The sequence below is a fragment of the Scyliorhinus canicula genome, chromosome 6 (assembly GCF_902713615.1).
Source record: "Scyliorhinus canicula chromosome 6, sScyCan1.1, whole genome shotgun sequence".
NCBI lineage: Eukaryota > Metazoa > Chordata > Chondrichthyes > Carcharhiniformes > Scyliorhinidae > Scyliorhinus > Scyliorhinus canicula.
Window position 1 is genome coordinate 134014163 of NC_052151.1, and position 24489 is coordinate 134038651.

General features: G+C 48.7%; 1 protein-coding gene across 2 annotated transcripts in view; it reads right to left on the reverse strand.

The window, feature by feature from the left end:
• Positions 1-24489, reverse strand: part of ldah (lipid droplet associated hydrolase) — a 365694-nt gene that overhangs the window by 103416 nt on the left and 237789 nt on the right. For both annotated transcript variants that reach the window (XM_038800177.1, XM_038800178.1), the window contains exon 3: positions 2036-2196. In XM_038800177.1, coding sequence (XP_038656105.1) covers positions 2036-2196 — 161 coding nt within the window. The remainder of the gene's footprint in view (positions 1-2035; positions 2197-24489) is intronic.

Sequence of the window (24489 nt, forward strand, 5' to 3'; positions counted from 1 at the left end):
ACAGCATTCCACAGACCTTCTTTACAACCTTATCCAGATGTACTGTTACTTTTAGGGATCTGTGCACTTGTACACCAAGATCTCTCACTTCAACTACCACTTTTAGTATATTCCCGTTTATTGTGTATTTCCTTTTACTGTTTGATCTCCCTACTTGCACTACCTCACGTTATCAGAGTTGAACTCCATCCACTTTCTTGCCCACTCCACCAACCCATCTAATCTCATCTCAGCTATCCTCTACATTATCTATTACTTGGTCAATTTTAGTGTCAGGTGGCAAATTTCACAATTGTACCCCCATATTCAAGTCCAAATCGTTAATATATAAAACAAATAGCAGGGTTCCCAACGCTGAGACCTGCGGAAGACCACTTGAAACAGCTTTCCATTCACAAGGGCAGCTATTGACCATTACCCTCTGTTTCCTGTTACAAAGCCAACTTTGGATCCAATTTGCCACATTACCCGGTGTCTAGTGGGTTTTACATTTCTGACTAGTCTGCCATGTAGGACCTTGTCAAACACCTGACTAAAATCCATGTGGACAACATCCACTGCACCACCTTCACATTTGGACCAGCGCTGAATGGCCCTGGTAAAAAACAAACTGAGTGTTCGTGAGCAGATTATTGTTGTTGAACATTCCTCCACCACACTTTCAGGTAGTGCATTCCAGATATGAACTAGTTGTTGCCTGAAGAAATTTCTCCCCATGTTGCCATTGCTTCTTTTGCCAATTACCTTAAATCTGTGCCCTCGCATACTTGACTCCTCCACTTAATGGGAACAGATATTCCCATCAATTCTGACTATACCTTTCATGATTTTGAATAACTCTTTCAGATCTCTGCTCAACCTTCTCTTCTCCAAAGAAAACAGTCTTGATTTTTCTAATTTATCTTCTTAACTGAAATTTCCCATTCCTGAAACCATTCTCATTGATCCTTTCTGCACTCTCTCTCCTTGCCTTCACATCCTAGTTAAAGTATGCCAGTAGTACTGGAAGCATTACTCCAGGTGAGGCAGAACCAGTGTTTTATACAAGTTTAACAGAACTTTCTTGCTCTTGTACTCAATGCCCCTATTAATAAAGCCTGATTAACTGCCTTGCCAACCTGTCCTGCTTCCTTCAATGACTCATGTACATATACATCATAGACAAATCGGTGCATTATTTTGTTAGGTTTTCCCTGCTTTTCAAGTATTTTCAGGCACTGGAAGGAAGTGGCAGATGTGTTAACTGTAAAATGCTTTAGTAATGTTGCAACATTTTTCGCAAAATCACCGAGTTCAGTTTTAGCCCTAACAACCTGTGTTCACAAACACGGAAACAAAAGTTCATTGAGAATTTTGAACACTCCCATTGTAAAAAATTCGAGCCTTAATCCCATACTACTTTGCAAATTGCACAGTCCGTTGCTATGCTGCTGGAAGTGCAAAAGGGAACTTTTGCCCATTCAGTTATCATGACGTTTTAAATTCTATCCCGTCAGATATGGTGGTATTTTGGAAAGTCACCCTCCTGCTCCTTTGTGGCGGGTGGTGGATGTCAAACCATTTTGGCAAGATTTCAAATACCTGAATCTCTTGCTAGTTATTGGTGGACCTGTTATCCAGATAGCATAGTCTTTCCTGGATCAGTTGTTATTTGAATACAGTACTGTATGGTCCACAAATGGTCAAGCAGGGGTACTTATTGTTGGTTGCACAGGAGGCATAAGTGGCAGGATGTCAGAGGAGCCCAGAATCTAGGCCCCTAAAGTTCAAATGAGTAGGGTGATGAAGCAGATTGGCTGCTAATTGCTTCAGCTGGGGTTGGGTGAAATATAAATAAGGCCTGTTTTGATTCAAGTTATGCCATGTGCCTGGTGTGTAGAATAGTGGTGCTAATGAGCAAATATATGCCACTAAAATCACGACAGATATAACTTGCACATATTCGCATCAGAACATTAGTCACTAAGTAGAGTATAAAAATTATCTCCATCAACCTGTTGCACAAATATCACAATTGTCCAATTAGAACACTTACCTGTAATTTGGGTTCACGCTTCATCATTTCTAGTATCATATGACAACCAATTGAATGACCAATCAGCACAAGTTTGATATCCTTTGGCACATTTTTCCTCAGGAATGTTAATTTATGTTCTATTTGTCCATTCAGTCCAAAGACATCCTCTAGCTCAATGTCTGTAAAAAAAAAAGGACAAAGGAAAATGATCACACACCAGTTAGCTTGTTATATTAAAACTTCACATTGGTGACAGCTTCATTACAACATAAATGTTCTTTTAAGAAGATTTATTCAACATTTTCAATTTTATATCTAATAATGGAACAGTGACAAACAACCCAAAATGATTCCACCCCCCACCCCCCCACAAAAAAACAAAGTGTCCCCCCCTCAGCAGCTAATAGTACAGAATAAATGCTGCCATCTCTGGTAGAACCCCTCAATTGTCCCCCCTCACGGTGTACTTGACTTTCGCGAGGTATAAAAACTCTGTAAGATCCCCCAGCCATTACTGAGGCACTGAGCGGTGAAGCTGATCTCCACCCTATCAGCACTGCCTTTGAGCAATCACTGAGACAAAGGCCAGAACATTAGTCCACAAACCCATCTGCAGCTCTGGCACGATCAACACCCCAAATATGGGCTTCAAAGGAACAGGGCTTAAATTTAATCTGCATTGACGACATGGTGCTAAAGGAGACCCAGACCTCACGAGCTTAAGACACAACCAGAACATGTGCACATTGTTAGCCGGACCCCTCCCACAACACTCACATTTATCCTCCACTCCCACAAACAAGCTACTCATCCTAATAAAATTAGCCCTATGCACTACCTTCAACGATATTAACCCTAATATCTCACAAGATGTAGCATTCACCCTCCTCAGAGCCTTGCACCACACTCCTTCCTCCAATTCCAACCCTAATTCCTCCTCCCACCCGGTCCTAACCCCCTCCACTGATACAGCGTCCTCTGCCATAATCCTGGACTGGACGCTGCACCTTACCGAGTTCCTCAGGAGGGCTACCACTCACACCTTTCTTCCCAATATTCCTTCTTACATTTATTGACATCCTTTTACATAGGCTCTCAAATGGGACAGGTTTGTCCACCAATTACCCCTGGGAACCGGGTGAAAAGGGCCAAAAACAAAGGATTCTAGTGGCAGCTACTTTACATGCGAGCTCCTTCTGCATGTTGCCACCGAAGTCCCAACGTAAACTCTCTTATTGCAAAACCATTTCATTTCTATGCAAATTGGAAATAAGGTAAACCTCCAATTCATTTTTTGTGAAAATCAGGAGCAACAATGAACCTTACCACAACTGCAGTTTGAAATCCCTTTTTAAATGATGAAATCAAATTGAAATATGCTGAAAAAACTATTCAGGATAATGCCCACGAATTGAAGTTTCAATTACTTTCTTTGAAACAAACTACAATGTTTGCAAAAAATACTATGGGCAGGATTCTCCGTCCGCTCACGGCAGTAAGATTCTGCAGTCCTGGAACAGTCAATGAGAGATTTGGTTGAGCGCCAAATTTATCGGTTCTCACTAGCAGTGGTAGTGGGACGGACTCACAATAGAATCCCACCATGGGCGGAATTCTCCAACCCCCCGCCAGCATGGAGATTCGGTGGGGACGGGAATCGTGCTGCGCCGGTCGGCGGCCGCTCGCAGCGCCCCCCCCCAGCGATTCTCTGACCCGCGATGGCCCGAAGTCCCGCTGGTTCTTTGCCAGTTCCGCCGGTGTAGATCAGACTAGGTCCCCTACCGGCGGCCTGGGCGGGCTTCTGGGTCCTGGGGGGTGGGCGTGGGATGATCTGGCCCTGGGGGATGCCCGCACGGTGGCCTGGCCCGCGATCGGGACCTACCGGTCCGTGGGCAGGCCTGTGCCGTGGGGGCACTCTTTTCCTACGCGTCAGCTGTGTCAGCCTCCGTGATGGCTGACGTGTAGGTAAACCCACCCCCTGCGCATGTGCGGGGATGACGTCAGCAGCCGCCAAAGGCCTTCCACGCTGGCCGGCGGGGCGCAAACTACTGCGGCGCCGGCCTAGCCCCGTAAGGTTTGGGGCGGGCCGACGCCGGAGTGGTTCATGCCACTCCGTCCCACCGGACCCCCTGCCCCGCTGGGTACGGGAGAATCCCGCCCCATATATTTACCAAGGTTTATAAATTATGTATGTTAAAATTAACCAGCTTGTATATCAATCCAATCAACTTGTATAAACACTAAAAGGGTGAGGGAGAGTAGAGGCAAGTGATAAACATGCTTCATTTATCCCATCAAGAGTCACTTTCAGAGGTGATTTACTCTGAACCCTACCACAATTCTACCCCACTTATTTGTAGGTCAGGGAATGTTTTTGTTGAACCTTCTCCCAGGAAATTAAATACCTAAACTCGAGAAGCATCTAACCCACGATTCAACTCTCGGACACAATCCCCATTTTATTGATCAAAATAGCACAAGGATCATGTTCCACGAGTGGCACAGTGGCTAGCACTGCTGCTTCACAGTACCAGGCACTCGGGTTCGATTCTGGCCTTGGGTGACTGTCTATGTGGGGTCTGAACATTCTTCCCGTGTCTGTGCAGGTTTCCTCTGGGTGCTCTGGTTTCCTCCCACAATCCAAGGATGTGCAGGTTAGGTGGATTGGCCTTGCTAAATTTCCCCTTAAGTGTCTAAACGTTAGGTGGGTTTCTGGTGATGGGGCAGCAGAGTGGGCATGGGATTGGGTAGGATGCTCTTTCAGGGGATCAGTGCGGTCTTGATAAGCCAAATGGCCTCCTTCACTGAAGCTTTGATTATTTCTGTCCCAGGGTTTGTATCTGTCCCAGGGTTTTTATGACTTTCCGTGTGTTCTTCCTCAGATAACCGGCCAGTGAAAGATATAACTGGATCTAATATTTATACATTTATATTTATTTGCAGAGTTTCATGTTGCTGGCATATACCACCGAAACCAAGTACCACAGCTTCAACCTGATCTATTCATAGTGAATCTCCAGTTACTAGCCACCACTTGCATACAATTAAACACAATTACTGTACAAATAACCTCTTTCTCTTTAAATAAAAAAGTTAATATATACAATCAAAATTAAATCCAGAAGTTTGTACACTATACAAAGCATTACAGGATAGCCCTCCTCTTGGACCTCTAACAATTTATTTGCGGTGCATTTCTTTTTATTAATTATCAGATAATTGATTACTTTCATCCACACGTTTAATTTTGAGATTCCCTTTCTCTCCAGTATTTGTTTCAAACCAGCAAGGTCATCCTGTAACCTTTTCTCACTCACAGTTTTTGTAGAATGTTCATTATTCCACATTGAACATAGGAGCAGTAGGCCATTTCGCCCTTCGAGCCTGCTTCACAATTAAATAAGATCATGGCAGATCTGGTTGTGGTCTTAACTCCACTTTCCAGTCTGACCCCCAATAAACCTCGACTCCCTTTGCCTATCTAAACTTTGTCTCACTCAACCTTGCATTTGCCTTCCTAATCACTTGCTGTACCTGCACATTAACTTTCAGTGATTCAGATACCAGGACATCCAGATTCCCCTTTACCACCTAGTTGTGAAATCCCTCACCATTTAAATTGTATACTGCTTTTCTATTTTTCTTGCTCAATGGACAGGTTCACATTTTCATACATTATACTTCATATCCATATTTCTGCCCACTCATTTAGCCTGCCTAAAACTCTTTTGAGGCTCCCAAATTCACTTGACAGCTTACCTTCCTCCCTATATTGGTGTCATCAGAAATCCAGCCACCTTACATTCAGCCCCTTCATCCAAATCATTTATGTAGATTGTAAATAATTGAGGCACGAGCACTGATCCCTGTGGTACTCCACTAGTTATAGCTTGCCAACCTGAAAAAGACCCATTTATCCCTACTTTCTGCTTCCTGTTAGCTAATAATCCTTGACCGACACTAATAGGTTACTCCCTATGCTATGTTCTCTTATTTTGTGTACCAACCTTTGATGTGGCAGTTTATCAAATGCGTTTTGGAAACCCAGGTACACCACATCTACAGATTTCCCTTTATCTATCTTGCTTGTTACTTTCTCAAAAAACTCAAAAGATTAGTTAAATATGATTTCCTTTTCGCAAAGCTATGTTGATTCTGCCTGATCAATTTATGATTTTCAAAATATTCTGCTACAATTTCAACAATGAATTCAAGTAATTGTGCTCTGACTAATCTTAGGCTAACTGGTTTGTAGTTTCCTGCTTGCTGACTCCCTGCTTTCTTGAAAAAAGATGCTACATTTGCTATTTGTGGAGCCCACTACTGAACGGCGCTTGCCCAAGGTCTCTAAGGTGAAAGGGATAGATCCCAAAGCCTTGGCTACTTCAGGGAACTGCACATTAAAGTGAGACTCGCCGTCTCACTCTAATAAGCAGATTTGCCATAAAGTGATCCCGCTCACAATGTGCGGGCTTCCCATCTAACGAGATTTTGTGTGCTTGACCAGCCAGGTAGTTCCAGGGAGTAGGGTCTCCCGCCATTTCCCAGCCACATTGCACCATAGCGCTCTACTTGTCGGGTGCAGCATGGCCAGTAGGTCGCGGCCACTATTTTTGGAATGCAATTTGTAAAGACCCTCACGTAAAATATTTCGCAAACAGAATCCCATATTCACTACCTCTACAACAGCCAGTATTTCAGCAGCCAATGCACTTTTAACAACCCTTTTTATTTTCTTAGCCAAAGGTCAGCAGCTTTCATTTTCACTTTTCAGAAATATCATGCTGCAGAAATATTATTCTAGCTGCATTAAAATACAATTCAGGAAGATTAGCATGCGAAGAATCGCAAAAATATGACTAGTTTCAGAAAAGGCAGAAACTAGTTTCATGTTTGTTGGATCACCTCAGAATAAGAATTTAGGTACACATTTCCCCAGTTTTTCTCATGCTTTGTTTGCCCACAAAACATTTTCAGCTTTAGGATGTTTCAGCACAGTCCTTAACGCCAAAACCAACCTCTGGTCTAGTCTGTTCAATTCAGTTAACCAACCAATTCTAGCAAATTTCCGGTCCCTTCTTTAGATAAAACACCGGGCGCGACTCTCCGCATTCATGCCGGTTCGGAGAATAGCGGGCCGCGCATATTTTCACGGTGACGCCGGTCCGACGCCCTCCCGCTATTCTCCGAACCCCGCACATACTACACGTCGGCATTCCCGGCAAAGGCCTCGAAAGCCCCCCCGACACGACCAGAATCGCAACTTATTGGTCCCCCGCTATTCTCCGGCCCGGATGGGCCAAAGTCCCTACGTCCTCACGCCATGTTTTCACGCCGGCCAACACACTTGCTTTTCAAGTTCGTCAACCAGTCGTGCTGGCTGACGAGAGCTTCGAGTAGGTGAGCGCACCGCTCAGCGCACCGCTCAGCACACTGCTGGAGTCTGGCCACAACGGGGAAGGCATCCCCGAGAACAGGAGGGGGTCCAGAGCGGGGGGTGGGGGGAGTGGGGGAGATGGAGGGGGGAGTGGGGGAGACTGAGGGGGGGAGTGGGGGAGACGGAGGGGGGGAGTGGGGGAGACGGAGGGGGGGAGTGGGGGAGACTGAGGGGGGAGTGGGGGAGACTGAGGGGGAGTGGGGGAGACGGAGGGGGGGAGTGGGGGAGACTGGGGAGGGAGTGGGGGAGACTGAGGGGGGAGTGGGGGAGACGGAGGGGGGAGTGGGGGAGACTGAGGGGGGAGTGGGGGAGACGGAGGGGGCAGTGGGAGTGGGGGGGGTAGGGAGAGAGTGAGCGAGTGACCTGTCCAACCCCGGTTACAAAATGTCTGCCACCATGCCATGGCATGCCGGTCACGAGGACACGGCCGCTGGTTGCCCTGTGGCTTACGGCCACTGACGCACCGGTGAGGAGGACGTAGTTAACTGCCTGTTGGATGCAGAAAGTGACCAGGGGTTAGGCTGACCGCGTGTCAGCAGCGCGACCAGGCCACCGGGACACACAGGTATCCCATGGCAGGCGGCTGCTGAGGTGTCGACTAACGTTCGTCTAACATGTCCCGTTTCTCTGCCCCCACCACCCTTCTGTAGGTTAGCACGATGTATGGGAACAGAACGGCTATGTTCTGCGCAGTGGTTGGGGCCGCTGGACTGCATTTGGAGATGGAGCAGCATCCACACCCACAACCCGCAGTGGATGCAGGGCCAGCTGCAGCAGCAGAGGGAAGGGCCGAGGAGTTGCCAGTCGTCGAGCAGCATGGGGGGGGGGGAGGAGGAGGGGGGGGGAGGAGGAGAGAGTGAGGGTGCAACCACAGCGCCAGAGGCGACGACCAAGGCCGAGGGTGTACCGTGTCCAGATCTCTTTCCTAACAATGACGGACATCACCTGCAGGAGGAGACTCCGGCTGAGTAGGCGGACGGTGATACATATCTGTCACCTCGTGGCGCACCTCGCCCCACGTGGAACGGGGGGAGGACACGCGATCCCGGTTGCCATCAAGGTGATGGTCGCTCTTAACTTCTATGCGACCGGCTCCATCCAGTCTCCGAGCGGGGACCTCTCCGGGATCTCCCAGTCATCGGTCCACAGGTGTATCCGGGATGTGACCGACGCCCTCTATGCCATCGCGGACCGCTACATCACCTTTCCCGAGGACCGAGCAACTCAAGACTCACGAGCTCGTGGATTTGCCAGGGTGGCCGGGATACCAATGGTGCAGGGGGCAATCGATTGTGTTCACGTCCCCATGCGCCCGCCTGCAGGGGACAGGGAGGTGTTCACAAACAGGAGCGGGACATACTCCATGAATATCCAGGTGGTATGCGACCCCCACATGACGTTCATGAACGTCTGTGCAAGGTTCCCAGCGAGTGTGCATGACTCCTACATACTGGTGCAGTCGTACATCCCTGCGATGTTTGAGGGACTTCCCCCCCGGCTGAGGGGCTGGTTGCTGGGCGACAGGGGTTATCTGCTGAGGTCTTGGCTGATGACGCCTATACGGAGGCCTCAGACCAATGCGGAAACACGATACGAGGCCCATGCAGCAACCAGGGGTGTGGTGGAGCTGCCTTGGCCTCCTGAAGATGAGATTCAGGTGCCTGGACCGCTCCGGAGGGGCCCTGCAGTCCCAGCCCGACAGGGTCGCTCGCATTGTTGTGGTCTGCTGTGCGCTGCACAACATCGCGATGCAGAGGGGAGATGCCCTGCTGCAGGAGGCGGAGGGAGAAGCCAGTGGCAGTGGTGCCAGCACAGAGGAGGAGGAGGAGGAGGAGGAGGAGGAGGAGGAGGAGAGGGAGGAGGAGGAGGCTGGCGGAGTGGCGGGCGCAGCACGCAGACATGACCCAGGTGCTGGTGCTGTCCAGGAGGCGGCACGACGGACCCGGCGAGGATGACGGGCACGCAACGCCTTGGTGGTAGCACGGTTCATGCGTCGTATGCGATGCCCCCGCTGAACACCAAACCACCACCTGCATCGGTAGTCGTGCAGAGGGTCAACACGCAACTTCCACCACCACAGCCTCCCCCCCCCCCCCCCTCCTCCCCCCCACCCCCTCTCAGTGTACACTGCTCCACTTCGACATCACCCTTACCACAGGGTCCAGACGGTATGGCACAACATTGATGGCTGTGTCAGCGGGTGTGATTAGTGCCATGTGGAATGATGACAGCCCGCTCTGCAAAGAGCTGTGAGCTCAGAATCGTTAGAGAGAGTCTGACCCATGGCAATAGCTGAACCATCCACCTTGGTGGCCGCTGGGTTTGTCACGGACACTCCATCATGTGCCCGCGTGGGCTAGCTGTGGGAGGGGGTGGGGGGGGGAAGGGACTGCACACCCGGCACCGAAGTTTCACCGCTCGTCAACCCCAGCGACACTCGGTCACCATCACGATCCCTGTGGCTGTTGAACAATCGCACGGTATTACAAGTAAGGTGGAACAGTGCGTTTAATGTGAACAATAATTTACAGGTGCCATAGCCCCTACAACTAAACTGTGCCCTTCACCCATCCAACTTACTCAGTGTCTCTCTTTGTTGCCTTACGGGCCCTACCACTACATCTAAGTGACTCCCCAGATGATACAGCAGGAGTGGAGGAGGGCTGCTGCGAATCGCCCCCTTCGGCTAGTTTCTCCTTCGGCAAGCGTTTCCTGGGGCGACCCGGCCTTGATGGGCCAGGCTGCTCTGCGGGCGTCTCGGGTGATGTTGTGCCAGCCTGCTCTGCATGCTGCCCACCCGATGCACCAGGGATGGGAAGGGGGGAGGCCGAGAATTCCGGGACGTCCCGTGATGGAGTTAATGGGATGGGCCCCGAAACCTCCTCCTCCCTCGGGGAGCCCGGTGGCCCCCGGGCCTAACTTTGGGACAGAGGTGCGAGCGGGGAGGTGCCCCGTCGCGCCACCGACACCTGGCGCTGCCAGTCCTGGAGGCCTGCAACAGTATCCACCAGGATCCGAAGGTTTGCAGAGACGAAGTCCAGGGAGTTAGACATTCCCGCCAGGGACTGTGCGATCTCAACCTGTGAGTGCACTACGCCATCCAGCACACGTGTCAGGCGGTTAATGCTCTCCGCGACTGGCTGCTGGGACTGGGCCATCGACTGCTGGGACTGTGCCATCGACTGCTGTGACTGTGCCATCGACTGCTGTGACTGTGCCATGGCGTGCTGCGACTGGGCCATGACCTGCTGAGACTTGGCCAAGGCCCGCAGCGCGCCGGCAATGTCGTGTTGGCTCTGGCGCATTGCTGTCTGTGAGAGGGCAACCCTGTCCATGGCCGAGGATGACGCATGCATATTAAGCCCAACGCCTTACATAACCTGACCCATTGCCTCCACCGCGGATGCCACCCATGCAGTGTCGGCCTGGGTTGCTGCCATGAGCGGCACCACTCCCTGCTCGTGGACGCGGTTCGACTCCTCTAACAGCGTCTGCAGAGTCTGGAAGACAGCCCTCATCCTGTCATTGTGTCCCTGGGTTTCTTGATGCATTGGCTGTCCGGGTGGGTTGAGAAAGTCCAGGAACTCGGAAAACGTCTGGGAGCCAGCTGGATGCTGGGCCTGGCCTGCCCTCCGCCAGTTCGGGCCCTCGGCTGCTCCGACCTCCACCTGCTGTACCTGCTCAGCTGTGATGTGCGACCCAGACTGTGATCCAGGAGTCTCATAATTAAATAGGCCAACCGGGTGAGTGTCTCTGGGATGGTGGATGTTGTGGGAGATAGCTGTGCCGCAAGCTCGAGGTCGTCTTGGGTTCACGCCTCTGCTATGTCATCGGCCCACTGAGAGGCCGCAGGGCATTCGCGGCCATTTGTCTCTCTCCCTCTCTCGCCGCCCTCTGGGCGTCCTGCTCCACAGATTCGGTGGGGGAGGATGGGACTCCCCGCTGATCGGGCACCCTCTGTCGTGCGGCCCTGGGTGAGGTGGGGGCAGATGCCTGTGTCCGCCTGGAGGCAGACGGCCTGGTCGTTCGGCATCACATCCCAGGGAAGAGAATGAAACGGGTTATTTAGAGATGCTCGGCCGGGCGCTGGACGGTCCCAGTGGGCAGCATGTGAAGGGACAGAGGATGGGGGAGGTGTCCAAGTGGGCAGGGTGTGAAGGGACAGAGGGTGGGGGAGGTGTCCAAGTGGGCAGGGTGTGAAGGGACAGAGGGTGGGGGAGGTGTCCAAGTGGGCAGGGTGTGAAGGGACAGAGGGTGGGGGAGGTGTCCAAGTGGGCAGGGTGTGAAGGGACAGAGGGTGGGGGAGGTGTCCCAGTGGGCAGGGTGTGAAGGGACAGAGGATGCGGGAGGTGTCCAAGTGGGCAGGGTGTGAAGGGACAGAGGATGGGGGAGGTGTCCCAGTGAGCAGAGTGTGAAGGGACAGAGGATGGGGAGGTGTCCCAGTGGGCAGGGTGTGAAGGGACAGAGGATGGGGGAGGTGTCCAAGTGGGCAGGGTGTGAAGGGACAGAGGATGGGGGAGGTATCCAGTGAGCAGAGTGTGAACGGACAGAGGATGGGGAAGGTGTCCAAGTGGGCAGGGTGTGAAGGGACAGAGAATGGGGGAGGTGTTCCAGTGGGCAGGGTGTGTGAAGTGACAGAGGATGGGGGAGGGGGGGGGGGTGTTTGTCATGCAGGGCTGTCTCACTTGTTGCAGCTCCGCAAACCTCGCATTGCGCGATCTCCCGGGTGGCAGATCCCCCAACAAGGTCCAGTGCCCTCTGCTCAAACGTGGTGAGGGGGTGCAGGATGGGCGAGCCCCCTCCAGTCTTGTTCCGCTCACGGGTGTTGTCAGCGGTCTTGTCCTGTTGGGGGAGGGGGCATAGGTAGATCATTACAATACGGCAGGTATCAGCTGTCCGTTCAGATACTGGCGCAGTTTGGGTGTCAAGTTGGAATAAGACCATTGCATCTCTCCACGGGGGCCAGAGCGCTGTGTCTGTGACTACTTTGTGAACCACCCTCAACTCACTCTGCCCCAATCCCCCTCCACCCCCCGTGCCGGGGGAGGGGGGGAGGTGGGTGATTAAGTAAAGGGGGGAGGGATGGTTGTGACCCGGGGGCACCCTCTTGGCACTTACCCTGGCAGCCCTGGTGAGGTCGTGCATCTTCTTCCGATATTGCTCTGCAGAGCGAGGGGTCTGCCCCACAGCACTGACGGCAGCAGCCACCTCACGCCAGGCCTGGCGCACCGCGCTGGCAGGGTGGCGATGCCCTCTACGCGGGCAGATGATGCCCCTCCTCTGCTCGATTGATTCGAGCAGCGTCTCCACGTCAGCCTCAACGAAACACGGGGCTGCTCTCCTGAGCTCCAACATCCTGGCCTAGTTTCTGTGCTCGCCCGCACCTTTTTACGACGTCGGGCGGCGTCACGTGGGCGTGTTCGTATCGTCGCCGCGTTCCGGCGTCATCGCGCGCGTGATTGACGCGGCCCCGTTCCTAGCCCATTTCCCGGATGTGGATACGTCGGGAACTGGGCCGTGTCGGGCCGTCGCGGGTGCGGAGAATCGCGCCCACCATCTTTCTGTGAAGACCTGAGAAGATTAATTGAAATGGGAGCAACACACTCTAGTTAGGATTGTTAGATTTGTTATTTCAGACCTCCTCTGCTTAATAGCTAAACCAATTTATTTAAAAACATGCAATCCTAATTCCCAACTTTAAATTCTACTCTCGGGGGCAATTCTCCCATGCTGTGCCGCCTGGGAGAATCGATGGTCACGCCATTTGTTTGCGCGACGCCGGTCCGACACCGTCCCGCCATTCTGCCAACCGGCATGAACAGCTTAATTGGGGTTGGCGCCGCGCACACCGGAGCATCCGCCGACAGGGCAGTCGAGCCGATTCACCCAGCCCACCGCTATTCTCCGGCCCAGTTGGGCCGAAGTCCTGACAGGTCACGCCGTCGCCGTTCACCCCTGCAAAATAAATTCATCAGCCAGTTGTGCTGATGGGAGAGTAGGGGAGGGGGAGTGGGGAAGGGGGGGGGGGGGATGTGGGGAAAGGGGGGAGGGGTGAGTGGGGAAGGGGAAGTGGGGAAGGGATGGACGGGGGGGGGTCTGGGACGGGCTACGGCAGGACTAAGGAGGAAGGGTTGTGTGAGGGAGTACAGGGAAGGGGGAGATTGGGTAGGAGAAGGGGGCGGTGGTGGGGTACTGAGAAGGGGGATGGAGGAGGGTGCTGGGCGAATGATAGGACATAGAACAGTATAGCACAGAACAGACCCTTCAGCCCTTAATGTTGTGCCAAGCCTTGTCCGAAACCAAGATCAAGCTATCCCCTTCCCTGTCATTCTGGTGTGCTCCATGTGCCTATCCAATAACTGCTTGAAAGTTCCTAAAGTGTCCAACTCCACTATCACAGTAGGCAGTCCATTCCACACCCTAACCACTCTCTGAGTAAAGAACCTACCTCAGAGAGTGGTTATGCCACCATACTGTCGGGTTATGGGGTGGGGAGGTGGGGGTGTGGGGAGCAACGGTTGCCCGCAGGACCGAGGCCCCCAGATGGAATGCCGTGGCAGGAGGGTGGCGAAGACACCCTTCCAAACCGCGGGATGGTGAAGGGCTGTGTCCGCTGGTGCTGCGAAGAGGCGGGATGGGTTGAGCTGTGCGGGAAACAGATATTGTGGGTAGGTGGAACGGTGCATGCCTGATTGAACAGTGTCCAGGCTGCTTGGGCACCCAGTCATCCAGAGGGCCCTGGCTGCCTGCGAGTCAAAGCGCCCTCCTAACAAATGTCGTTGCCTCTCCCTCCCAAACCAATCCCCCTCCTCGTCCCTTCCCCCCCCCTCCTCCCTCCCCCCCCCCCCCCACTCTTTTCCCTCTCCCTCCTTTCTCCCCTCCCCCGCGCTTGGCGTGGGAAAGGAGGGGGGGGGGGGGGGGGGGGAGTTGCCCGGGTGTCTCAGGGTACTTACCCTCACCACCCTCGTGAGGTTGTGGAGCTTCTTCCTGCACTGTTCTCCCCTGCGGGGGATGTGCTTCACAGCGCTGACTGCAGCACCCACCTATCGCCATCCACGCCTCACGGTGCTGCTTGGCTGCCAGTGTCATTGTCGGGGGTACAGGATGGCCCTGTGCTCCTCCACTGCATCCAAAAGCGCCTCCAGGTCACTGTCCCGGAAGCGGGGTGCAGCGCGACGGGGCTCTTCCATGTACGGCCCTGCTGTGTCTTTGCCCTCCGCGTACTTCCTTATATGTAGCGCGGCATCATCGTGGCATCGTGCAATGACGCCGCCACTCCTGCGCTCCACCCACCGCGTTCCTCATGGTCCTGCTGCTGGCCCCGACCCAGCCAGTGAATTGGTCGCGGCGGGGGCCCGTTCTCGCCGTCGTGAAACGCAACGGTATTCACGACGGCGCGGGCACTTAGTCTGCGGATCGGAGAATCGCCCCCCCCCCATCACATTTTAAAAATTCCACAGCACCACCCCCTGCAAAATCATCAACATGCATTACAAAGATACCTGATAGTTTTCTTTTATGATACAAATGAAACATTGCATGAACTCCTTTTAGTTGAACACAACTGATTTTCAGAACAGCAGATCCCACCAAAGTAATATCATACAACAGAAGTATAATTTGGGCCATAGATGCATTTTTTTCCTTCCTATAATTTGTTTTCTGCGTCTGCTGCCTCTTTGAGTGGATTCAGAAACAATGCTCTTTTAAAATCTTCTATATAATCTGTGAAAGCCCATGGTACGATTGATATATTCTCCCATGAAACACACCTGTTTCCCAACATCTATCAAAGTGTACCATAGGCACTTAACATATTTTTGTGTAAATTTCACCCAAGAACTATAATAGAAGGTCCAAACCATGATCACAGTTCTAAACATGTTGGACTTTAACCTGGTGTTCTAAGACTTCTTACAGTCCTACTGGTGGGCATCCAGCTAACAAAATGCTTCACCTCCGAACTTATGTCTTGTAGGAATGGCAAATACAAGGCCATACTTGTTTTAGTCAGGATGTAGCTCATGCCTATATATCCACTACATCCTTCCACGGGTCATATCGTTCAGAATCTTGAGGGCATCAGAACTTAGTTTACACTTGCTTTCTATAATGGCTAGTCTTTCTATGAGATTGCAGTTTTATGGTGAAAATTTATTTTGGTAGCTTCCAACTTTCATCTTTGGACTGCTTGCTTCTCCAACCATGTTATATTTCAGAAAGCCAGTTGATGAAGCACAAAACTGGAGCCATTGATATTTATTTATTTACATTACAAACACACATCTCCTCAACCAACATCGGGCAGCACGGTAGCATGGTGGTTAGCATAAATGCTTCACAGCTCCAGGGTCCCAGGTTCGATTCCCGGCTGGGTCACTGTCTGTGTGGAGTCTGCACGTCCTCCCCGTGTGTGCGTGGGTTTCCTCCAGGTGCTCCGGTTTCCTCCCACAGTCCAAAGATGTGCGGGTTAGGTGGATTGGCCATGCTAAATTGCCCGTAGTGTCCTAATAGTAAGGTTAAGCGGGGAGTTGTTGGGTTACGGGTATAGGGTGGATACGTGGGTTTGAGTAGGGTGATCATTGCTCGGCACAACATTGAGGGCCGAAGGGCCTGTTCTGTGCTGTACTGTTCTAAAACTACAATTCCGGTCTGTGTATACTTATAGGGACTCCAGTGAATGACCAGTTAATGCCCACCGCCTGCATACAATTAAACACAATTAATATAGAATAAATGACATCCATTTGTTAAATAAATCATGATCCTAATAAAGAACTTAAGAACTGGGAGCAGGAGTAGGCTATCTGGCTCTTCGAGCCTGCTCCGCCATTCAATGAGATCATGGCTATTCTTTTGTGGACTCAGCTCCACTTTCCCACCCAAACACCATAACCCTTTATTCCTTTATTCTTCAAAAACGATTTATCTTTATCTTGAAAACATTTAATGAAGGAGCTTCAACTGCTTCTTTGGGCAGGGAATTCCATGGATTCACAACCCTTTGGGTGAAGCAGTTCCTCCTAAACTCAGCCCTAAATCTACTTCCCCTTATTTTGAGGCTATGCCCCCTTGTTCTGCTTTCTGTGGAAACAACCTGCCCGCATCTATCCTATCTATTCCCTTCATAATTTTATGTTTTTATAACACCCCAGCATCCTTCTAAATTCCAACAAGTACAGTCCCAGTCTACTCAACCTCCCCTGGTAATCCAACCCCCTCAACTCAGGGATTAACCTAGTGAATCTCCTCTGCACACCCTCCAGTGCCAGTACGTCCTTTCTCAGGTAAGGAGACCAAAACTGAACACAATACTCCAGGTGTGGCCTCACTAACACCTTATACAATTGCAGCATAACCTCCCTAGTCTTAAATTCCATCCCTCCAGCAATATTGCATCTGTAAACCAACTTTTTGCGACTCATGCACTAGGACACCCAGGTTTCTCTGCACAGCAGCATGTTTTAATATTTTATCATTTAAATAATAATCCCTTTTGCTGTTATTCCTACCAAAATGGATAACCTCACATTTGTCAACATTGTATTCCATCTGCCAGACCCTAGCCCATTCACTTAAACTATCGAAATCCCTCTGCAGACTTCCAGTATCCTCTGAACTTTTTGATTTATCGCTCATCTTAGTGTCGTCTGCAAACTTGGACACACTACACTTGGCCCAACTCCAAATCATCTACGTTGAAGAAGATGATAAAGAGTGATGAAGAAGGTGACTGTCGAGACTGATATTTAAAAATTAGAAGTGCACAAATCAAGTACTCAACAAGGAAGGCAAGTATTATTCATCCGAATAGACAAGGAAGATATCAGTTATTGTGTATGGGTCTAGGTAGGTGAGATTTCTGCAGCTCTAGCTGAAGGGAAAAGATCTTGAACACAGCAGTACAAGGAATCAGGTGGAGAAAGAACATTATTCACTAAATGATGCATCTTAATTCTCTGGCTCCAGAACAGTAGCTGCTGGAGAGGCCAAAAACCAAAGTTAAATAAACCAGAAAACTATGGCTGCCCAGGACACATCATATGGAAAACGTATCCACCCCCACACACAATATTGTGCCCTCTCATCAACTTGTCACATTTCTGCCTAGAGTACTGTCTGTTACCCATACCCAAGATGACAACAGCCTCCGAAGAAATGCTTTCTCATATTTAACCTAACTTCAGCCCATCTATTGTAAAGGTGTGGCATGCTCGTCTTTCTATCATTATCCAGTTGGAATATTTTATCAAAAACCACACATCCAAAGCTACCATGAGTTTAAAAACCTCAATTTTGTCCCTCTGAGTGCTTGTTCAAAGTGAATCCATCCAGCTCCAGAAACCTATTAGTTCCTAAGAAATCTAACTATGTGTATCATTTTTTCATTTTCTCTGCACTCCCTCGAATCTAACCATGTGTGTAAGGTGTGAAGAGGGAATCATATGGCTCCGTAATGGCGTATCTCCCCCTGTTGCAGGCAGCGGGCCATTTAAATTGTTGTTTACATCGGCAGGACCGTAATATCCCGCTGGGTGCGAGGGGCTGTAAATTCCAGACCAAATGTGGATGTAACTGTCACAAAAAATAAACACTTTATGCCAAAGATAGTTTTTTTTGTTGCATCTTTTCATAGTAATGAGAACAAACAAAGAACAATACAGCACAGAACAGGCCCTTTGGCCCTCCAAGCCTGTGCTGATCACGTGTCCTATCTAGACCAATCACCTGTATCCTTTAATACCCCGTCTGTTCATGTACCTATCCAGATAAGTCTTAAAGGTCCCTAACGTAGGAGGGTTAGGATTTGCTAACATCTGAAAACTGTTAGAATATACATTATATTCTGATATGCCAAATGTATTAAGTTGTGTTTATTGTTTGTTCCTATTGAAAACCAGGATTTAATATACCAAGTATTATTGGATGCAGAATTATTGGTGTCAATCTTTATTGGCAGAATTATTGGTTTCGGAGCCACAAGGTCATGCTGCAGCTGTACATAACTCTAGTGCGGCCGCTCCTGGAGTACTGCGTGCAGTTCTGGTCACCACATTATAGGAAGGATGTGGAAGCTTTCGAAAGGGTTCAGAGGAGATTTACTAGGATGTTGCCTGGTATGGAGGGAAGGTTTTACGAGGAAAGGCTCAGGGACTTGAGGTTGTTTTCGTTAGAGAGGAGAAGGCTGAGAGGTGACTTAATAGAGACATATAAGATAATCAGAGGGTTAGATAGGGTGGACAGTGAGAGTCGCTTTCCTCGGATGGTGATGACCAACACGAGGGGACATAGCTTTAAATTGAGGGGTAGTATAGGACAGATGTCAGAGGCAGTTTCTTTACTCAGAGAGTAGTAGGGGTGTGGAACACCCTGCCTGCAACAGTAGTAGACTCGCCAACTTTAAGGGCATTTAAGTGGTCGCTGGCTAGACATATGGATGAAAATTGAATAGTGTAGGTCAGATAGCTTCAGATGGTTTCACAGGTCGGCGCAACATTGAGGGCCGAAGGGCCCGTACTGCGCTGTAATGTTCTATGTTCTAATCTGATGGATGGCATCCTTAATAGCTGAGGAAATACTTAATTTCCAGCAATAACAGATCAAAATGGTCAGGCTAAACATCATTGCGATCCTTGTGAATATTTTGGGATAGTGGCTTGACTTTTAGCTTTGAAAATTTTGGTTAGATCTGTGAGAAGGACACCATTCATAATTATCTTCAAACACCAGTAAATCATTGTGGCCAAAAGCTTATTAAACTATGGATTTATAATCAGCTGTCTGCACTCAACTCACCAGTTAATTTGAGAATTCCAGGGATACAAACCTATCTACACCATCCATGAAGGCAATTAAACTCATATGAAAGAAGCAACTACAGAAGAATATTGATGTTTTAATGTTTCTGTATACTATTCAATTATTTGTTTAACATTAAATTTGCTTGTGGGTTTATTACTCTCAGTCTAATTCAACATGAATTCTTCTGTCCTTGTGTATTTCTGAACAAATAACTTTTTTTTTCAAAGCTTTTTGTCTTGCACTTATCAGGACATTTCTCAAGAACTGAAATCCAAGAGAGACAACAAATTTAAACTCATCCACTCCCATGAAAGTATGTCAGACAATCCCAAAACATACATCACTGAAGATTTATTCAAGGATGGACAAGTATGAAGCGACCCTCAATGGTCGACAAAGCTACAGGTGCTAAGTAGAACTCCTATTGTTGATGTACCTACTGGAACACCCAAATCGAGTAAGGCATGTAGAAGGTGTGGAGTTCTTTTTTTTTTTCTTTTTTTTATAAATTTAGAGTACCCAATTATTTTTTCCAATTAAGGGGCAATTTAGCATGGCCAATCTGCCTATCCTGCACATTTTTGGATTGTGGGGGTGAAACCCACGCAGACACGGGGAGAACGTGCAAACTCCACACTGACAGTGACCCAGGGCCGGGATTCGAACCCGGGTCCTCAGCGCCGTAGGCAGCAATGCTAACCACTGTGCCACCGTGCTGCCCTTAAGGTGTAGACTTCTGAATGCACTGAGGAAATGCCCAGCATTTCATCAATTCTGCAAGGCAAGTGGCAGAAAAGGCCATTGGTAACAACTGTGCACGAAAGCAAAGGCTGATACAGCTAGAAAGAGCTGTGCATTAATCCAAACAGACTTTGCATAATGGGACTTCAAACAATAAGAATAGCCATACAGTATCCCGCCAGAAACATATACACAAGGTGGTTGACGAACCACAAAATGACAATGATGCGCATGACAAAATTAAGAATTGTGATCATGTTTTACACTGTCAATCTCATGGATAATATAGTTGCTGTCACACTGTCCAAAGTGTTTGCCAAGATTCAAATGATCTTTCCAACTAAAGTTTGGAACTATTCATTATTGTCCAAGATTGACTCAGGAGCAAATGCTAACATACTACCTCTGTGAGTTCTAAAAGCATGTACTACACACAGACATGAAAGGTCATGGTAAAAATTGCTGTTGTGAAACTTTCAGCTTACAATGGTTCACTCATTCCATAGGCAAGATCCACAGTCCTGGAGTGCATGCACAATCAATCTTCCTGTTTGTCACAAATTTTCCACACTTTGAAACGAAAGTGCCGACAATTGCAGATCTACTGGCATGCAGTGACCTCACACTAGTAATAATCCATGAAATCAGTCAGATTCAGAAGGCATATCAATCGCAGAAACAGCACCATCTGACATTGAAATATCCAATTTTTGGACAAAATTGGCACTTCCAAGGCGCTGCAACATTACATTTGCAGGAGAATCCAAGTCCGTCAACTAATCCATCACGTGAATGCAGCATCTATGTCCAAGATAAATTGAAGATCCAACTAGACAAAATTGGTAAAGATGGAATTATTAGAAGAGTACAAGAGCACATCGATTGGTGCAGCTGAATCACGTGTCAAAAGGTGGACCACTGAGGGTATGCCTCAATCTATGACATTCAAACCCTACTTTGAATGGTCGATTATTAGAAGAGGTAAAGCGGAGATTAACAGATGCAAAATTATTTTCGAAGCTTGGTTCCAAGCATGGTCACTGGTCAGCAGGTCTCATGGAGAAGTCCCAAGAGGTTACTACATTTTTCACCCCTTTCAGGTTGTTAGCCAGGATCGCTTTTGAGCTCACAGAGACTGCATTATATTCTCTGCACCAGGATCCATCTGTATTGCAGGTACTATATCTGTTGTGGGAAGACTAAATAATAACATGACCATAATCTGCACTTATTGATGCAAGTAGCTCGTAATGAAGGATTGGTGTCCAACAGTCTGAAAGTGACATCAACATGCAGCATATTAATTTACTCTGTTCTATTTATTCCAGTACTGGCCTATATCCCAATTCAAGGTTTACCAGACTGATTCCAAGGATGGCGGGACTGTCATATGAGGAGAGATTGAATAGGTTAGGATTGTCCTCAATGGAGTTCAGAAGAATGAGAGGGGATCTCATAGAGACTTATAAAATTCTAACGTGATTAGACAGAGTAGATGCAGGGAAGATGTTCCTGATGGTGTGTCCAGAACCAGGGGTCACAGTCTGAGGATTCTGGGTAAACCATTTTGGACTGATGTAAGGAGCCATTTCTTCACCCAAAGTGTGGTGAGCCTGTGGAATTCATTACCACAGGAAGTAGTTGATGATAAAACATTGAATATATTCAAGAGACGGCTAGATATAGCACTTGGGGCGAAGGAGATCAAAGGTCATGGGGAGAAAGCAGGGTTAGGCTATTGAGTGGAATGATGAGCCATGATCGTGATCAATGGCAGAGCAGGCTCGAAGGGCCAAAAGGCCTCCTTCTGCTCCTATCTTCTATATCTATGTAAGCAAAACAGAGGATATAAGACCATGCTAACTCCTCACGATAGGTCTTCAAAGATGCCGAAGTCTCTTTCATTTCTTGTCTCCGTACATTCCTTATTTCACTCAAATATTCTTCATCCTGAAGGAAACATTTGAGGAAGAATGTGTATTACCTGGGAACCTGAGAAACAAAGACCACCAATATCTCTTTGAAGCATTGAAAGAGTCATTCTCCTAAGTATCACCATTGAAATTTTGTGATCTGAGGGAGGCAACTACCCTGGAGACAGATGCCTCACAGAAAGGTCTGGGAGCATGCCTATGATAAACCGATTGCACTTGTTTCAGAATTGCTGTCCAGAATGAAACAGCTTCAAAATTGTGTGGGAAGCATTAGCTTTAGTGTTTGTTATCATGTGTTTTCATGGCAACTATTTGGCAAAAGATTTGAGATAGAATCCAACTACAAGCCACTGGAGATGGTTTGACGAAAACTATTAACTGATGCACTAAGATTGCAACATTTCTTGACAAAGAATCAAGGGTACTGCTGTGAAATTAGCTGCAAGCCAGTTAACTTGATGATCACATTGGGTACACTCGTAAATTGCTTAACCCAGTGAAAACAGAAGATTTATTCTTAGATGTACACGTTGATTTCATTGGCATTGAACTTGAAGTTGTTCTCCAAATTAATCGAGTATATTTTGCACAACACCCAGCAGCAAAAAGGGGTAATGGTGAAATATTCTACAGTGCAGAAACTGTGACAAACCCTCATCGAAGGATGGCCTGATTTAATTCAGTGTGCCCACGAACACGCGAGACTATTTTGGTCTTATCGGGATGAGCTAGCATCGCCTGAAGAGTCAGTTTTAAAGGCAGGTAGGTCATCATATCAGAATTCTTGTGACCTTATATTCCTCAACAACGTAAATCGTTCACACATGGGCATAGAATCCCGATAGTGCAGAAAGAGGCCATTCGGCCCACCGAATCTGCACCAAACCTCAGACGAGAAGATTTGCAAGAGAACCAGTCTATTGGCTAGGTATGAACATCGACATTGAAGTCAACGTTGTGCAGGGTGAGGCATGTTTTGAAAAATTAATTTACGGGGTGTGGGCGTCGCTGGATCGGCCAGCATTTATTGCCCATCTCTAGTTGCCCTTCAGAAGATAGTAGTGAGTTGCCTTCTTGAACCGCAGCAGTCCTTCCAGTGTAGGTACATGCACAGTGCTGTTAGGAAGGGAGTTCCAGGATTTTGGTCCAGTGACAACGAAAGAACGGCAATATATTTCCAAGTAAAGGTGGTGAGTGACCTGGAAGGGAACCTCCAGCAGCAGGTATCTGCTGTTCTTGTCCTTCTAGATGGTAGTGGTCGTGATTTTGAAAGGTGCTACTGAAGGAACCTTGGCGAGTTACTGCAGTTCATCTTGCAGATGGTACACAAGGCTGCCACTGTTCATCGGTGGTGGAGGGATTGAATGTTTGTGGAAGGAGGAGCAATCAAGTGGGCTGATTTGTCCTGGATGGTGTCGAGCTTCTCGAGTGTTGTTGGAGCTGCACTCATCCAGGAAAGTGGAGAGTATTCCACTACACTCTTGATTTGTGCATTGTAGATGGTGGACAGGTTGTGAGGGGTCAGGAGGTGAGTTACACGCCACGGGATTCCTAATCTTTGACCTGCCCTGGTAGCCAGAATATTCATGTGGCTAGTCCAGTTCAGTATCTGGTCAATGGTAATGCCCAGGATGTCGATTGTAGGGGATTTAGCGATGATAATCCAATTGAATGTCAAGAGGCGATGGTTAAATCCTCTCTTGTAGGAGATGGTCATTGACTGGCACTTGTGTGATGTGAATGTAACTTGCCACTTGTCAGCCCAACCCTAGATATTATCCTGGTCTTGCTTCATTTGGACACTGACTGCTTCATGATCTGAGGAATCGCGAATGGTGCTGAACATCATGCAGTCTTCCGCAAACAACCCCACAACTGACCTTATAATGGAAGGCAAGTATTTGAAGATGGTTAGGCCAAGGACACTACCCTGAGGAATTCTTGTAGTGATGTCCTGGTGCTGATGTGATTGACCTCCAACCACCACAACCATCTTCCTTTGTGCCAGGTATGACTCCAACCAGTGGAGAGTTTTCCCCGATTCCCATTGACTCCAGTTTAGCTAGGGCTCCTTAATGCCATACTTTGTCAAATGCTGCCATGATATCAAGGGCAGTCACTCTCACCTCTGGCATTCAGCTCTTTTGAGCATGTTAGAATCAAGGCTGTAATGAGGTCAGGAGCGTCTGTGAGAAGGTTATTGCAGAGCATATGCTTAATAGCACTGTTGATGACTCCTTCCATCACTTTTTTGATGATGGAGAGTAGACTGATAGGGTGGTAATTGGCTGGGTTGGATTTGTCCTGTTTCTTGTGTACAGGACACACCCTGGCAATTTTCCACATTGCCAGGTAGATGTCCGTGTTGTAGCTCTACTGGAACAGCTTGGCTCAGGGTGTGGCAAGTTCTGGAGCACAAGTCTTCAGTATTATTGACGGAATATTATCAGGACCCATACCCTTTGCAGTATCCAGTGCCTTCAGCTGTTTCTTGATATCACACGGAGTGAATCGTTTTGGCTGAAGACTGACATCTGTGATGCTGGGGACCACCGGAG